Source organism: Pan troglodytes, chromosome X (assembly GCF_028858775.2).
Source record: "Pan troglodytes isolate AG18354 chromosome X, NHGRI_mPanTro3-v2.0_pri, whole genome shotgun sequence".
NCBI lineage: Eukaryota > Metazoa > Chordata > Mammalia > Primates > Hominidae > Pan > Pan troglodytes.
This window is the reverse complement of record NC_072421.2, coordinates 47,572,617-47,590,264: the sequence shown is the minus strand read 5'-3', so window position 1 is coordinate 47,590,264 and position 17,648 is coordinate 47,572,617. Positions and strand designations below refer to the sequence as shown.

At 48.0% G+C, this 17,648-nt stretch overlaps 2 protein-coding genes across 10 annotated transcripts in view; one reads left to right on the top strand and one right to left on the bottom strand.

The window, feature by feature from the left end:
- RBM10 (RNA binding motif protein 10) overlaps nt 1-7,827 on the bottom strand; it is a 41,431-nt gene extending 33,604 nt beyond the window's left edge. For 3 of the 8 annotated variants that reach the window (XM_016942696.3, XM_016942700.2, XM_016942701.2), the window contains exons 1-2: nt 7,341-7,473; nt 5,356-5,497 (exon numbers count right to left, since the gene is read on the bottom strand). In XM_016942696.3, coding sequence (XP_016798185.1) covers nt 5,356-5,497; nt 7,341-7,410 — 212 coding nt within the window. In that variant the 5' untranslated portion in view covers nt 7,411-7,473. Of the gene's footprint in view, nt 1-5,355; nt 5,498-7,340 lie in introns of all 8 variants that reach the window. The other 5 variants (XM_063804118.1, XM_063804119.1, XM_063804117.1 and 2 more) reach the window with 4 other exon arrangements.
- Nucleotides 7,828-8,177: 350 nt separating this feature from the next.
- NDUFB11 (NADH:ubiquinone oxidoreductase subunit B11) lies at nt 8,178-10,675 on the top strand. 2 transcript variants are annotated; one of them, XM_063803796.1, is made up of 3 exons: nt 8,178-8,384; nt 10,147-10,307; nt 10,451-10,675. In XM_063803796.1, the coding sequence occupies exons 1-3, from the start codon at nt 8,178-8,180 to the stop codon at nt 10,572-10,574; spliced, it is 492 nt and encodes a 163-aa protein (XP_063659866.1). In that variant the 3' UTR covers nt 10,575-10,675. The 2 variants fall into 2 exon arrangements, with proteins under 2 accessions (XP_063659866.1, NP_001065278.1); NM_001071810.1 differs by having other exon boundaries at nt 10,147-10,277; nt 10,451-10,574.
- The last annotated feature ends 6,973 nt before the right edge of the window (nt 10,676-17,648 follow it).

Below are 17,648 nucleotides of genomic sequence, written 5' to 3'. Positions count from 1 at the left end.
TAAGTATATTGTGGTTATGGAAGAGAACACCTTTGTTCTTAGGACGTACATGCTGCCAGACTTAAAAGGTCATGTCAGGCTGGATGTGGTGGCTCATGCCTGTAATCCCAGCACTTTGGGAGGCCGAGATGGGCGGATCACCTGAGGTCGGGAGTTTGAAACCAGCCTGATCAACATGGAAAAATCCTGTCTCTACTAAAAATACAAAATTAGCTGGGTGTGGTGACGCATGCCTGTAATCCCAGCTACTTGGGAGACTGAGGCAGGAGAATCGCTTGAATGCAGGAGGAAGAGGTTGCAGTGGGCCGAGATTGCACCATTGCACTCCAGCCTGGGCAACAAGAGTGAAACTCTGACTCAAAAAGAAAAGTCATGTCTGCCACCAACTCAAACGATTAAAAAAAACGTGTGTGTGTGTGTGTGTGTGTGTCTATGTAAAGATATAGAGCTATAGGGTGGGCCAGGCACGGTAGCTCGCGCCTGTAATTCCAGCACTTTGGGAAGCTGAGGCAGGTGGATCACCTGAGGTCAGGAGTTTGAGACCAACCTGACCAACATGGTGAAACCTCGTTTCTAATAAAAATACAAAAATCAGCCAGGCGTAGTGGCAGGCGCGTGTAATCCCAGCTACTTGGAAGGCTGAGGCAGGAGAATTGCTTGAACACGGGAGGCGGAGGTTGCAGTGAGCCAAGATCAGGCCATCGCACTACTCCAGCCTGGGTTACAGAGTGATTCCGTCTCAAAAAAAAAAAAAAAAAAAAAGATATAGAGTGATAGAGCAAATGTGGCAAAATACTTAAAACAAGTAATTCTGAGTAGAGGATATATGGGAATTCATTATACTTTTTCTTGCAACCTTTCTGTAAATTTGAGATATTTTCAAAGTAAGAAGTCATAAACATATACATACATACCATGATCAAGTGGGGCTCAAGAATGCCAAGGATATAATTTAATGCAATTTACAAAATTTTTATTTATTTTTTTGATATGGAGTCTCACTCTGTTGCCCAGGATGGAGTGCAGTGGCACGATCTCAGCTTATTGCAATTTCCACCTCCCAGGTTCAAGCGATTCTCATGTCTCAGTCTCCCCAGTAGCTGGGATTACAGGCATGCTTCACCACGCCTGGCTGATTTTTGTATTTTTAGTAGAAATGAGGTTTCACCATGTTGGCCAGGCTGGTCTTGAACTCCTGGCCTCAAGTGATCCAACCACCTTGGCCTCCCAAGGTGCTGTGATCCACCATGCCAGGCCACAATTTATGAAATTAATGGACAAAGGGAGAAAAAAAGCACAGGATTTTGAAGTTCAATACTTATTTATGGTCAATCTTAGCAAACGAAGATTAGATAATTTTCTTGATTTATTAAAGGATACATTCTAAAAACTTACTGCATGCACCATACTTAATGGAGAAACTTTAGACACATTCCCTTTTATTCCTCTCCCTTCTTCCTACTGTCTCAACTGCCATGTGCTGAGGATGGCTACACAGAAGGGGCTGCCTGTCAGCCCTAGATTAATTGCTCTTCTGCAGACTGCCTTTATGGGAAAGAAAAGTAAACTATCTTGTCTAAGCCATTATCCTTTGGACTTTCTGCCACAACCAGCCAAAGTAAATCTTAATTTGTGTACCCAGTATCACTTATACTATTTAATATGGTACTAAAAGTCCTGGACAATACTATAAATGAAGAAAAATAAATAAGTGACAGGATAGATTTGCATACAATATGACCAACTACTTAGAAAGAACATCAGAATCAACAATGAAGTATTAGAAATAATAAGGGCATACAGCAGGGGCAACTTACAGAAATCAACAGCTTTCCTCTACCCCAGCAAATACCAGCATGAAAAATATTTTTTAAAAAATAAGATAATGGCCTGTAATCCCAGAACTTTGGGAGGCCAAGGTGGGTGGATTGCTGGAGCTCAGGAGTTCAAGATCAGCCTGGACAACATGGTGAAACTCCGTCTCTACAAAAAATTAGCTGGGCGTGGTGGTGCGTGCCTGTAGTCCTAGCTACTTGGAAGGCTGAGGTAGGAAGATCACTTGAGCCTGTGGAGGTCGCCACTGCACTCCAGCCTGGGTGACAGAGCAAGACCAAGTCTCAAGAAAAAAAAAAAAGATAATGAAAGTGACTGAAGTACCTAGGGATTACTTTAACAAAGAATACATAAGACCTGTATTTCCATTTATGAAAATGAAAGCTTTTTATGCTCTTTACATAAATTTCAAAATATTCTCTACACAGGTCTTAGATGAGATGACTACTTACAAAGATAATTTTCCCCAAATTAATAGAGAAGTTCAGTGTAACATCGATCAAAATTCTTGTTTTTGAGGGACTTTGATAACTTTTGATATATAATAAAGCCCCATAAATGATTAAACCAGCTTTGAAAAATAAGTGCAAAGGAGCTACTAAGATATTCTATAAAGCCATAATAATAAAAACAGTAAGGTGCTGGCACAAGAATGTGCAAATAGACCAATGGAACAAATCACATCACTCAAGACGGATCTATGTACATGAGGGAACCTGAAATCAGATGAGGTACCACAGATCAATAAAGAAAGAATGGACTATTTAGGAGGTGGTACTGGAAAAACTGCCTACTATATGGAAGAAAATAAAACCGGAGCCTACCGTATGCCATATTCAAGAGTGGAATCTAGATGGATTAAAGATATGAATGCAAAAGGTAAAAACTACATTAGGCTGGGCGCAGTGGCTCACACCTGTAATCCTAGCATTTTGGGAGGCCAAGGCGGGCGGATCACCAGGTCAGGAGATCGAGACCATCCTGGCTAACACAGTGAAACCCCATCTCTACTAAAAATACAAAAAATTAGCCAGGTGTGGTGGCGGGCACCTGTAGCACCAGCTACTTGGGAGGCTGAGGCAGGAGAATGGTGTGAACCCGGGAGGCGAAGTTTGCAGTGAGCCGAGATCGTGCCACTGCACTCCAGCATGGGTGACAGAGCGAGACTCATCTCAAAACAAACAAACAAACAAACAAAAAACACTATACATTAACAGATAAAGCAAAAAAGGTGACGTTGGGCTGGGCACGGTGGCTCACGCCTGTAATCCCAACAGTTTGGGAGGCCGAGGCGGGTGGATCACCTGAGGTCAGGAGTTCGAGACCAGCCTGACCAACATGGAGAAACCCCATCTCTACTAAAAATACAAAAAATTAGCTGGGCGTGGTGGCGCATGCCTGTAATCCCAGCTACTCGGGAGGCTGAGGCAGGAGAATTGCTTGAACCTGGGAGGTGGAGGTTGTGGTGAGCCGAGATTGCGCCATTGCACTCCAGCCTGGGCAACAAGAGCAAAACTCCGTCTCAAAAAAAAAAAAAAAAAAAAATGATGCTAGCACATCAAAATTAACAACAGGCATCTACTCTTGGGGGAATTATTAAGTAAAACTCAGTAGACATGCCCCATGATGCCCTTGCCAGCAATTAGAAACAAAGTAGTAACATATACATGGCAATACAGACAGATGTTAAAAATACAGCACTGTGCCGGGTGTGGTGGCTCATGCCCATAATCCCAGCACTTTGGGAGGCCAAGATGGGAGGATCACCTGAGGTCGAGAGTTCGAGACCAGCCTGACCAGCATGGAGAAACCCCATCTCTACTAAAAATACAAAATTAGCCAGGCGTGGTGGCACATGCCTGAAATCCCAGCTATGTGGGAGGCTGAGGCAGGAGAATCGCTTGAAACCGGGAGGCAGAGGTTGTGGTCAGCCGAGACTGCGCCATTGCACTCCAGCCTGGGCAACAAGAGTGAAACTCTTTCTCAAAACAAAGAAACAAAACAAAACAAAACAAACAAACAAAAAAAACAGCACTGTTGGCCAGTTACAGCGGCTCATGCCTTTAATCCCAGCACTTTGGGAGGCCAAGGGAGGAGAATTGCCTGAGCCCAGGAGTTTGAGACCAGCCTGGGCAACATAGAGACACCCTGTCTCAAAACAAAAAACAAAAAACAAAAAAAACCTCCCACTCTGAGTAATACAAAGTTCAGGAAACAAAACGAAGACTGTGGCACCATGCCATGTGTGTCAACTGAAAACACAGTCACTCAAAACAACACTTCATATTTTCATTTTCTATGAAAATGTATCTATATGATACATTTATGTATGTATTTATATGATACATGTATCTATACGATACATTTATATGAAAATGATCTATATGATAAATCTATGATACATTTTCTATGATATGTATCATAGAAGGATACATATCAAACACGACAGAGCAGCTGCCCACAGAGGTGGGAATTGGGAATAAAAATGAAAAAATAAACATGACAAGAGGAAGCCTTTTGCTGACCTATGACAGAAACCTACCTTGAACTGGAAAGTATGATGAACTCAAACCTCTGCACTTGAGGGCTTTTAAAAGTCAATGGTTTTACTTGGTAATAAAGTTTGAACAAAGTATGTATGTCAGCTACTCAAATTCAGAAATGGCCACAGAGCACTTCTAGTGAATACCGTCCAAAATCAAATGTCTTTCAAAAAACATTTCTAATGAAAGCCAAGACTGAATAACACTAGGTGATGACCTTATCTCAAATTTGGGCTTACTTTTCAGAAAACAAAATATTACAATTCTACATTTTTAAAAGGAGTGGTGGTAGAAGAAACACTTCGTAAAACATTTTTAAAATTATTTTCTCTTTTTATAAAGCTATTGACTCTTGAGTCTTAATAGAGGCTTTCTGAGAGAGTTAGGTCTGCTTTTCTAGGCAATCTTCAAGTGTCATGGCTGGGTCACCTGCCTCGGAATCACCTGGATGGCGAGGGATCACTGAATTTTACTCAGGATTTCTGTATTTTACCCAGTGTTCCAGCTATTCCTTGTTCATAGCAGAGCTGAAGAAATAACTGTCTGAGAGTATCCATTCCCAGCAAGTATCATGCCAACTGTAGCCCATACTGTCCCTGGAGTCTTCCACTATCTGACCTGGCTTGTCCCCTAGTGGTCCCGGGCAAATCCTGACTCTGATGGTGCCATTCCCACCCATCCCTCATACCCCAGGCTATAGCCCCAACCTCAACCTCCCACCCGTTAACTGCATAGCGTCCCTGTGACACCCTGAGTACTGAGAAGGATGCAATCTCATGTCTCATTCATCACTGCACTATCAGAGCCTAGCACAGGTCCTGGCTCACAACAGGTGCCAAACACCTGTCTGCTGAAAAGAAACCCATCATCTGCTATGCTGTTTCCTCTACCCAGAAGCCCCATCCTAGCACCTTCTTGGATCAATTCTCACATAGACGCAAGCCTAGGCTGTCTGGGAAGCTGAGAACAGATAACTCACCGTCTTTCATACTCCATGTCCTGATAGGGCCTTCGGGGGCTGCTGGGGCCCCTCCTCAGCCGCTGGCTCCGTTTCACTTCCCAGCCACCCCTGCTGCTGCTACCATGATCTGCCAGCCTGGGTGATGCTTCCTGCAGGGACTCTGGGGAGAGTGGAGGGAAGAAAGGGGTCAAAACAGTTGGGACTGAGAGGGCCTCCTTGAGAAACTCTTATTGTCAAGGCTCTCCGCTGCCCCTTAGCCCAGGGACATTGTCTTTCAGCTCCCAGCACTCCTGTGCATCACAGTATGAAGGTAGCCCCTACTTGGCCTGCTCCTCCCTTTCCCCGCAAACATAAGGCTAGAGCCCACTGCCCTAGAAAACAGCAAGGACTTCAGCAGACAGGGGGCATCTTGCAGAGAGACCTGGCGGGGCCACCCACAGTGTGATCAGGGCTTTGCCACCTAAGACAGGTAGACAAATTCAAGCCTGGGGCTGCATCCCAGGGTCGGGGTAGGGGACTCTCAGGGCTGAAAGTCTTGCCTGAGATTCAGCACATCAGACAAGACTTCACAACAATGGGGGCCCCAGGCTCCTTCCACGGGCCCCAAGGGACCATCTCATCCTCCCAACAAGCTGCTGGCTGTCCCCTATAAGGCAGCAAAAGACCATGAAAGGCTCTTGGGGGGGTGTGTGAAGGGGCGAACTTGGCGACGAGACAGCTGCCACCTCCCTGGGCTCCTGGCCAACACAGCCTTGGCCCTCACACAGCAACTGGCTCAGCCCTGAGCCCTGTCTCTTATGTGCAGCCCGGTCCTAAGGTGGTTCCCTCCCCAGGGCTCAAGCCCGTTTTCCAGAGGCAAAAGGGGCCCTTTTGGAGGCTGTTCTGAACCACTGTGCTCTTCTATTGGGATGGAGCAGCAGCCACTTCATCCAACCCTCAGGGCTGTGGTGAGAACTCAGGGAGTCCTGAGAACCCTGTGACCCAGCCAGAGGTCAGGATGAATCCCAGATCTTCAGGCCCCATCCTCTGAATAAGAATCAGGTAAAGCCAGGCAATAATAGCACCTGCTCAACACTAGGTTGCTGCCACACCTTTGCTCTATGCGCGTGCACACACATACACAGACAAACACACTCCAATTTTCTCTTCCTCCTCAAGCCACAGGGAACCCGAGTTACCTGCTCCCAGGTGGGCAAGAGTTAGAATCACACAGAGGCACTGGCGTCTGAGAGCACAAAAACCTTCAAGAGACTCTGGCAAAGGGGCCAGAGTCACACAGTAACATCCACCACAGCCAAGGGCCAGTCACAGACACGAGCCCCAAATAACTACGGGCCCACATCACAGAAGGAACACACAGTAAGGACCACAATTACACAGTGGGTCCCCTTTCCATGGATGAGCGTCAGTGTCACAGATACAAACTCCCCAAAAGAAGGGGCAATGAGTCACACACACATTCCCTGCATGCCCCTTCCCACCCAATAAGTGGGTTAGGGTCAATCAAAAGACAGTCGTCCCCCAAGCCCCGCCCCATGGATAAGGATCAGAGTCACAGACCGCCCCCCCTCAAAGGGTAAAGACCAGAGTCACATCCCCCCTCCGATCCCCCAGGAATAGAGACCAGAACCACAGAACATTTCCCCATGGACCGATAAACACCAGAGTAACACAGAGCAGCATCCCCTCTCCTATGCACAAACTCAAAGTCGCAGACAACCGCTTCCCCACTGATAAACTTCGATGTAGCCGACACAGTGATCCACAGTAGCCCACTCCCATCCGTCCCTCCCTTCCCCCAACCCGCATGCACCCATCCCATGTCCCAGTCGCGCACGCGCCTTTGCTCACACCAAAAAAAAAAAAAAAAAAAAAAAACCCAAAAAAAAAAAAAAAAACCTTCCCGGGTTGAGACATTGCACGAACCCCTCCGTTCCGCGCATCTCCCCCGACCCGAAGTCCGCCCTCGCGCCTCCTCTACGTCCCCGCCCCGGGCCCCTTACCTCCGCCCCCACGACCAGCGTCGACGCTCACCTTCTCGGCCCGGGCTGTCAAGGGAGGGCTCCCAGACATCACCTCTGCCCGCCGCCACCTCCTCCAACTCTCCCAGCTCAGCCGGAGCCGGAGCGCGCAACAACCAAGTCCGAGACTGGAGGCAGATCGGGGGGAGGGGAGAAGCGCCAAGCGCGCTGCCCTCCCAGGGAAACTCACTGCCGCCTACTCCCAGCCGGCCACAGTCACCAGCTCAAAATGGCGACGACGAGAAGGGAGTCGGCGCTCCGACCACCATCCACCTACTAAGGAAGCGCGCTCTGGCCGGCCCCGGCGATTGGTCACCGCCCGCTAGGGGACAGCCCTGGCCTCCTCTGATTGGCAAGCGCTGGCCACCTCCCCACACCCCTTGCGAACGCTCCCCTAGTGGAGAAAAGGAGTAGCTATTGGCCAATTCGGCAGGGCCCGCTTTTTAGAAGCTTGATTTCCTTTGAAGATGAAAGACTAGCGGAAGCTCTGCCTCTTTCCCCAGTGGGCGAGGGAACTCGGGGCGATTGGCTGGGAACTGTATCCACCCAAATGTCACCGATTTCTTCCTATGCAGGAAATGAGCAGACCCATCAATAAGAAATTTCTCAGCCTGGCCGAAAATGGTTGGCCCCACGAAGCCACGACAACTGGAGGCAAAGAGGGTTGCTCAACGCCCCGCCTCATTGGAAAACCAAATCAGATCTGGGACCTATATAGCGTGGCGGAGGCGGGGCGATGATTGTCGCTCTCGCACCCACTGCAGCTGCGCACAGTCGCATTTCTTTCCCCGCCCTTGAGACCCTGCAGTACCATCTGTCATGGCGGCTGGGCTGTTTGGTTTGAGCGCTCGCCTTCTTTTGGCGGCAGCGGCGACGCGAGGGCTCCCGGCCGCCCGCGTCCGCTGGGAATCTAGCTTCTCCAGGACTGTGGTCGCCCCGTCCGCTGTGGCGGGAAAGCGGCCCCCAGAACCGACCACACAGTGGCAAGAGGACCCAGAACCCGAGGACGAAAACTTGTATGAGAAGGTGAGAGGCGGGGGGGGGGTAGTGGGGACGGAACCCCGAAGGGGTCAGTCCGGGATCGGCAGATGGGGCGCTGTAGAGGACGTTCTTAGGCTGTAGAGGACGTTCTTAGGCTGTAGAGGACATTCTTAGGTAGTAGAGGACTGCGCGGCCGGCGAAAGCCTAGAAGACTTGGGAATTTTGCCTACCTTGTGTTCCTCCTTTGTCTCTCGGTATCTTCGTTCCAGGGCCAGAGGCAGGATTGGTTTTATTTTGCAGACAGAAATCACACCTCAAGTGGACAGCGCTCAAAACACGTTAGAAGCAGTATAGTACAACGATAATACTAAACACCGATATGGCACTTGCTCGTTGCCGTCTGCATTCTTTTTTTTTTTTATAGGGACGAGATCTCGCTATGTTGCCCAGGCTGGTCTCGAACTCCTGGCTCAAGCGATCCTCTCGCCTCGGCCTCCCAAGGTGCTGGGATTACAGGCATGAGCTACCGCTCCGGGGCCCCGTCTGTGTTCTAAACACTTGACATGCATTAGCTCATCTTATCCTCGAAACAAACCCCATTTCGAGGTGGGCTCTATTATTATACTCATCCTACAGATGAGGAAACTGAGGCACAGAGATGTTAAGTGGATTGCCCTAGCTCACATAACTGAATACATGGTGGAGGTGGAACTGGTATTTGAATTTAGGGCTACCAGGTCTGCTGTGCTGTATTAATAGCAGACGCTGTGAAATCAGGCAGCACTGACGGTTACCCACCCGTGTGATCTTGGTAGCATAAACCCTTGGTGCCTCAGTTTCTTTGTCTGTAAGATGGGAACAGTAATAGGACACCTTCTAAAAAATAGGACACCCCACCTGCCTCATGTAATTAAATGAGTAAAAATGGTCAGAACAGCAGCTGGCACTTCGTAAGTATGTACTCAGCACTAGAATGTGTTTATTATTGCCATGTTTCACCTCACTGAGATATTGTGAGGTGTTTCTATGTGAAAAGACTGGCACATAATAAGTACTTCATCAATACTAACCTCTGGTTAAGGGGCTTGGATATATAGGATGCTTGTTCATTCTGTAAATATGTATTGAGGGCCTGCTGTATGCCAGGCTCAGTTCAGGGCCCTGGGGATACAGCAGTGTGGAAATCAGACAAAGCCCATGCTCTCAGAGAGCTTACATGATAGTGGGGAAGACAGAAAATAAACAGTAAAATATTAGAAAACAATAATACAAAGTAGTATAATAGATAATATAACATGAGAACGTATGATATACAGAGAATGGGGAAAGTATGCTACTTAGGTAAACATAGACTAGAAAGAGACACAGAAGGAAGAGAGGATGTGAAGACAAAGTTAAGCAAGATAAGTGGATAGGGAATGACTTGGGTGTAGGGGGCTATTTCATTAGCTTGAGCTATAAGAAATTGCCAGTATTCAACCATTTGTGACCTATAAAAATAGCAGTTTCCTATGCTTCAACTTTGAAAGACAAGGTAACTAGGGAGTGCCTCCTGAAGGAAGTGGTGATGAATCTAAAACCTTGAATGAGGAGACAGATCCAGCCATGACTAGAGCTGGAAGAAAGGCTTTCCAGGCAGAGAGAGCAGCAAGTGCAGTGGCCCTGCAGCGGGAAGGAGCTTGACATATCCCAAGAATGGAAACAGAGGAATTTAGTGAGAGGGGCACACGGAGACCAAGTTATGCAGGGCCAGAATAAGGCTTTGTGGAGCAGCAGGAAGCCCTCATTGACCTCTATTTCTCCACAGAACCCAGACTCCCATGGTTATGACAAGGACCCCGTTTTGGACGTCTGGAACATGCGACTTGTCTTCTTCTTTGGCGTCTCCATCATCCTGGTCCTTGGCAGCACCTTTGTGGCCTATCTGCCTGACTACAGGTGCACTGGGTGTCCAAGGGCGTGGGATGGGTAAGAGGCAGAGGCAGGGATGGAGGTTGAAGGGGATTCTGCCAGGAGTTTTGTTCCTGCACCATTGGGAATGGGGAGCTGAGATGAGGGATTGGTATCAGTTGAGGCTCCCTCACGTCTACCCCTGCTATTTGCACTACCAGGATGAAAGAGTGGTCCCGCCGCGAAGCTGAGAGGCTTGTGAAATACCGAGAGGCCAATGGCCTTCCCATCATGGAATCCAACTGCTTCGACCCCAGCAAGATCCAGCTGCCAGAGGATGAGTGACCAGTTGCTAAGTGGGGCTCAAGAAGCACCGCCTTCCCCACCCCCTGCCTGCCATTCTGACCTCTTCTCAGAGCACCTAATTAAAGGGGCTGAAAGTCTGACTCACTAGTGTTGATTGTGTTGTGAAGGGGATATGGGATGGGGGTGTCAAAAGCTTTAAAAGGGCTGCTGCAACCTTCCCTGGGTGTTCTGGCTATATATTGCTGTGTAGCAAACACCTAAAAACTTAGTGGCTTAAAACCACAATTCAGTCTTCTCTTTCATGGCCCTGTGGGTTGACTGGGCTCAGTAAGGTGGCTCTTCTAGGGGTCTCAGGTAGTTGTAGTTAGATGGTGGCTGGGACTGGAGTCATCTGAAGGCTCAACTGGGCTGGGTGTCTAAGATGGCTTCTTCACTCACATGTCTGGCACTTCAGTCCTCTTCCATATGGCCTCTCTCCAGCAGAACAGCCTTGACTTTTTTTTTTTTTTTTTTGAGATGGAGCCTTGCTCTGTCACCCAGGCTAGAGTGCAGTGGCACAATCTCTGCTCACTGCAACCTCCACCTCCCGGGTTCAAGCGATTCTCCTGCCTCAGCCTCCAGAGTAGCTGGGACTACAGGTGCCCGCCACCATACCTGGCTAATTTTTGTATTTTTAGTAGAGACAGGGTTTCACCATGTTGGCCAGGATGGTCTCAATCTCCTGACCTCGTGATCTGCCCGCCTCGGCCTCCCAAAGTGCTGGGATTAGCGGTGTGAGCCACCGTACCCAGCCTTTTTTTTTTTTTTTTTTTTAAGAAGGAGTTTCACTCTTATCACCCAGGCTGGAATGCAGTGGCACCATCTCGGCTCACTGCAACCTCTGCCTCCGAGGTTCAAGCAATTCTCCTGCCTCAGCCTCCCGAGTAGCTGGGATTACAGGCGCCCGCCCCATGCCCAGCTAATTTTTCTATTTTTAGTAGAGATGGGGTTTCACCATGTTGGCCAGGCTGGTTTAGAACTCCTGACCGTAGGTCATCCACCTGCCTCGGTCTCCCAAAGTGCTGGGATTACAGGCATGAGCCACTGTGCCCAGCCTAACCTCAGCTTCTTAGATGACGGCTTGGGGCTCCTCTGGATGACAGCGTGGCACATGGGAAGAAATTGTTGGCGGCTATCTTTAGAGCCAGACCACCTCACTGGGACCTCTACATTTGAAGAGAAGCCAGGGAGACCAGGGATTAAGGTGGAGGGTGAGTGCAGGGCTTTCTGTTGCTAAGGGTGGGTGTTTTGTCTCCCCTCCCTGTCCTCTCTGCTTCTCTCTGGGCTTTAGGGTTTGCCCCTGTCCTGTGTGTTGGTGAGTCTGGATGCCTGTATTCCCTTCTGCCCCAAATCTGGATGACCTCTAACTCAAGATATGCATCTGTGTGTGTGTATGTGTGTGCACGTGTGTCTGTTTCTCTCCTCACCCCCTTTCCTCTCTTTGTCTTTCTGTGTCTCGAAATCAAGAAGTCTTTTCTCCCTTACTTTCTTCCTCTGTGGAAATAGGCTGTCTCCTTGCACCAGGGTTGCTGTCTCTCAGTCTGGCAGATGGAGTAGGGGACTTGTTCTGGCCCTGGCTGAGTTTGTTTCTTTCAAAAGCATCTCTGTTAAGTGTGGGCTTCCCTTCACCCTCTTGGCATCTCTTCCTTCCACAGCTCCCACATTCAAATCACCACCTCATATATTCATTGCTACCATCTCTGTGCTTGTCCCTGCCTGGGGCTTTGGAGGGTGTGGGAGCCTCCAGCCACTGGCTACAGGAAGAAAATCTGGCTTGCCAAATTCACCACTAGAGGCAATGCCCTACTTCTAGCTACTGGGTCTCAGGAGAACCCAAATCCACTTACATGTGGCTGAGGCGGGAGCCATATCTGCATGAGCCTTCCTGCAAGTGAGGAAGACCCTGAGGGCTTCCCCTGCCCCAGCGCTGCTTTGTGGGGCCAGTCTCCCAACTCGAGTGTACCCCAAAGCTGAGAGTACTAATGTATAAAGGGAGCACTCTCTACCCTCCCCCCTGCGGTTAGTGGGACTATGGAAGTGAAAGGGGCATGTTACCCCAGCCACCAAGTACCTGGGTATATTGGAGCAATAACCCCCATAATAAGCCTCAGCCTGGTGCCTAGAGAGCACATTCTCTCCACTCACCACCCACCAGGATGTAAATTCCAGAAGGGCAGGTATTCACATATGTTCTGTTCACTTAGAGCAGTGACTGGCATGGTATGTGCTTGATAAACATTTGGTATTGATACCTCCTGTGTAGGTGACATCCCATACCCATCCTTGCCTTCTGGCTTACCCCCCTGAGGATGAACACTTCTCATTCCCTTCTGCTCTGCCTCATCAAGCTCCAGGGCTCTCCAGAAGCCTCCATTCTGGTCAAACAGAAGGCTGCACTTAGACTTAATCCTAAAATCCGAGCCCTGGCCCCATTCTGACAATACTACCTTCCCCTCCCTCATCATGGCCCAGCCACACTGACTGACTGTTTATAAATCATTGAATTAAAATACACATGCAGAAAAGCTCACAAAGCTCATTTACTTTTTATACATTGGGCACACCCATATAACCAGCACTCAGGTCAAGAAACATACTTTGAGAGGCAGAGGCAGACTGGTGTCTCGAGCTTGGGAGTTTGAGACTAGCCTGGGCAACATGGTGAAACCTCGTCTCTACAAAAAATACAAAAATTAGCGAGGCATGATGGTCCCAGCTACTAAGGGTGCTGAGGTGGGAGGATCGCTTGAGCCTAGGAGGCAGAGGTTGCAGTGAGCCGAGATCGCACCGTGCCACTACACTCCAGCCTGGGCCACAGAGTGAGACCCTGTCTCAAAAACAAAAAGACAAACAAAAATCACAACATGGCAAACCCCAGAAGCTCCCTTCAGGTCTTCCCTCTTCCCCACCAAAGGTAGCCACTCTCCTGACTTCTAACAATGTTAGGTTACTTTGGTCTGGTTTTGTGTCCAGTTTCTTTCATTCTGTACAACGTTTGTGAGACTGATCAACATCGTCACATACATGAGTAGTTTGTTCATCCTCATTGCTGTATTCCATTTCATTGTATGAACAGACCAGACTTTAGCCATTCTTACGTTGCTGAGCATTTGAGTTGTTTTATATTTGGGGCTATTAAGAATTTTTTTTTCTTTTGAGACAGAGTCTTGCTCTGTCGCTCAGGCTGGAGTGCAGTGGTGCGATCTTGGCTCACTGCAACCTCCACCTCCCTGGGTTGGAGTGATTCTCATGCCTCAGCCTCCCGAGTAGCTGGGGTTATAGGCGTGAGCCACCAGGCCCAGCTAATTTTTGTATTTTTAGTAGAGACAGGGTTTCACCAGGTTGGCCAGGCTGATCTCGAACCCCTGATCTTAAGTGATCCACCTACCTTGGCCTCCCAAAGTGCTGGGATTACAAGCATGAGCCACTGTGCCTGTGGCTAAGAATAATTCTGTGAACATTCTTGTACACATCTTTTGATAGACATATGTACTCATTTCTTGGGTATATAACCTAGGAATGGAATTGCTAAGTCATTGCGTAGACATGTGACCAATCAGCTTCAGTAAATCATGCCAATTTTCCAATCTACACTTTCCCAGAGTTGACTCCCCATCATTCGGCATTTCCCATCTTTTTCACTGCAGCCATTCTGGCAGATGACTAACCTTTTTTTTTTTCTTTTCTTGAGACAGGGTCTCACTCTGTTGCCCAGGCTGGAATGCAGTGGCACGATCTCGGCTCTCTGCAACCTCCTTCTCCCAGGTTCAAACGATTCTCCTGCCTCAGCCTCCTGAGTAGCTAGAACTACAGGCACCCACCACCACGCCCGGCTAATTTTGTTTGTATTTTTTTTTAGTAGAGACAGGGTTTCACCATGTTGGCCAGGCTGGGGATGACTGACCTTTTAAGGACCACATTGGGATGAAGAGGGAGGGAGTGCCTACTGAGTGCCAAGCCCCAACAGTGTGCCAGGCACTGGCGGATATCAGGGTCCCTGCCCTTAGGAATTTCCCAGGATGAGGGCAGAGGCTGGTGTGAGTGATCAGAGACCTTAATACAATGTTTTCACCCTACTGTTCGACCCCAGGGACCTTTGAACTTTCATATTTTGGACGCAACTTTGTTCTGCCAACATAATAGATACTGGCCTCCTTTATCCTTCAATCTAATAGGACATTACCCAGAAAATAAAAATAGAACATCTTACCAGATTAACAGTGACTATTACCAATAAACATAAGCACCACAGAATAAACTGACAGCAGCCAAAACTGTGAACCTGAAACTGTGTTGAGGGAAAATTGATGGAAGTTTTTGATGTTCTCAACAAAATGTGGACCTGCAAATTTTGATCCTGAAATATTAGACTCAATGGAAACTGTCCACAAATAAAGCTCAGAATGACAGGAGGTATTCATTCAACAAATATTTATTGAAGTGCCTACAGGGTCCTAGGCACTGTTCCTGTTGTTTTTTTTTTTATTTTTGTTTTGAGATAGGGTCTTGCTCTGTTGGTCAGGCTGGAGTGCAGTGGCGTGACTATGGCTCACTGCAGCCTGGACCCTGGACTGAAGCGATCCTCCTGCCCAGGCACTGTTACAGGCAAAGGGGATACAGCAGGGAACAAAAGATTTAAAAATGCCCGCCCTCATGGAGCCTGTATTCCAGCTGGGAGAGACAGAAAATAAACAGCACAATTTGTGTATTATATGTATGTAGGGAAGTGATAAGTATGGATTAAGTTAAAAATAAATCCAGAGGCTGGGTGTGGTGGCTCACGCCTGTAATCCCAGCACTTCGGGAGGCTGAGGTGGGCAGATCACTTGAGACCAGGAGCCTGAGGCCAGCCTGGGCAACTGGGCTGGGCATGGTGTCACACGCCTGTAATTCCAGCTACTCGGAAGGCTGAGGTGGAGAATTGCTGGAGCCCGGGAGGCAAAGGTTGCAGTGAGCTGAGATCGGGCCACTGCACTCCAGCCTGGGTGACCGAGCAAGACCCTATCCCAAAAATAAATAAATAAGTAAATCTGGTAAGGGGGGTGTCAGGGAGTTGGGGGGAGAGGAGAACCTGAATTTAAATAGGATAGTCAGCAAAGGTGATTACTTGAAGGAAAAAAATGTGAAGGAAGCCAGAGATGAACTACACAGATGCAAGAGCATTTCTGGCAGAAGGAACAATCAGTACCAAGTTCCAGAAGCAAGAATGTATGTGCCTGAGATGGTCAAGGAGCAGCCTGAGGCCAAGGAGCTATCTGAGGGAAGCTGTTACTGCTTGAATTTGACACAGATAAGAGAATCAATGTATGGATTGAATCATCGTTGCAAAAATTAACCAGAAAATGATCACGATGAAAATAACTTCAGAGAAATGAGACAGCCAAAATTGGTTTTGGGTTAACTGCACCACTGTATGGCATTGATCAAGGAATTAAATTGGCTCAGGAGAATTCACTCCGGTTCAAAGTTGCTCAGTAAAAATTCACCTGAGTTGAGTTGGTCTAATTCCAATTTTTTTTTTTAATTTTTTTTTTTTTTTGAGACAGAGTCTTGCTCTGTCACCAGGCTGGAGTGCAGTGGTGGCGCGATCTCGGCTCACCGCAATCTCTGTCTCCCGGGTTCAAGTGATTCTCCTGCCTCAGCCTCCCGAGTAGCTGGGACTACAGGTGCGTGCCACTACACCCAGCTAATTTTTGTATTTTTAGTAGAGACAGTTTCACTATGTTGGCCAGGATGGTCTCCATCTCTTGACTTTGTGATCTGCCTGCCTCGGCCTCCCAAAGTGTTGGGATTACAGGTGTGAGCCACCGCCCCGGCTTTTTTTTTTTTTTTTTTTTTGAGATGGAGTCTCGCTCTGTCGCCCCGGCTGGAGTACAGTGGCAAGATCTTGGCTCACTGCAACCTCCACCTCCCAAGTTCAAGCGATTCTTGTGCCTCAGCTGACAGAGTATCTGGGACTACAGTCGTGCACTACCATGCCTGGCTAATTTTTTGTATTTTTAGTAGGGACAGGGTTTTACCATGTTGCCCAGGCTGGTCTCAAACTCCTGGGCTCAAGCAATCCACCCGCCTTGGCCTCCCAAAGTGCTGGGATTACAGGCGTGAGCCACCATGACTGGCCTTAATTCCAATTAAATTAAATTAAATTAATTAATTAATTTTTGAGACAGAGTCTCACTCTGTCGTCCCAGCTGGAGTACAGTGGTGTGATCTTGGCTCACTGCAACCTCTGCCTTCTGGGTCCAAGCGATTCTCGTGCTTCAGCCTCCCAAGTAGCTGGGACTACAGTTGAGCACCATCATGCTGGGCTAATTTTTGTAATTTTAGTAGAAACGGGGTTTCACCATGTTGGCCAGGCTGGTCTAAAACTCCTGACCTCAAGTGATCCACCAGCCTCAGCCTCCCAAAGAGCTGGGATTACAGGCATGAGCCACCGCGCCTGGCCTGATTCCAATTTTAAATGTTAGTATTCGTAAGCAGAGCCAATACTTTAGAGGTCAAGTGCATGTGAGTCAGAGGGGTGAATCCAGGGCCAGTTGAAGGCACAGGACCCAGGCAAAGCAGCTGGGAATCAACAACCATTACCTATACATAAGTGTGAAGAAGGATTCATTTGTTCATTCAATCATTTATTCATTCATCTCACAAATATTGATCAAGTGCCTACTATGTGACAGGGATACAGCAGTGAATAAAACAGGCAAAAATTCCTGCCCTCTTGGAGCTTCCTTCAAGAGGAAGGAAGCTTATTGATTTATTAAGCTTATTTATTATCTGTAGGGGACAGATAATAAATTTAAAGAATAATTAACAATTTGGAGTAATGATAATAGCTAAATAAGTAAAATACAGGCTGGGGACCATGGCTCATGCCTGTAATCCCAGAACTTTGGGAGGCTGAGGGGTGCAGATCCCTTGAGCTCAGGAGTTCAAGACCAGCCTGGGCAACATGGCGAGACCCCCATTTCTACTAAAAATACAAAAAATTAGCTAAGCATGGTGGCATGTGCCTGTGGTCCCAGCTACTTGGGAGGCTGAGGTGGGAGGATCGCAGAGGTCTAGGCTGCAGTGAGC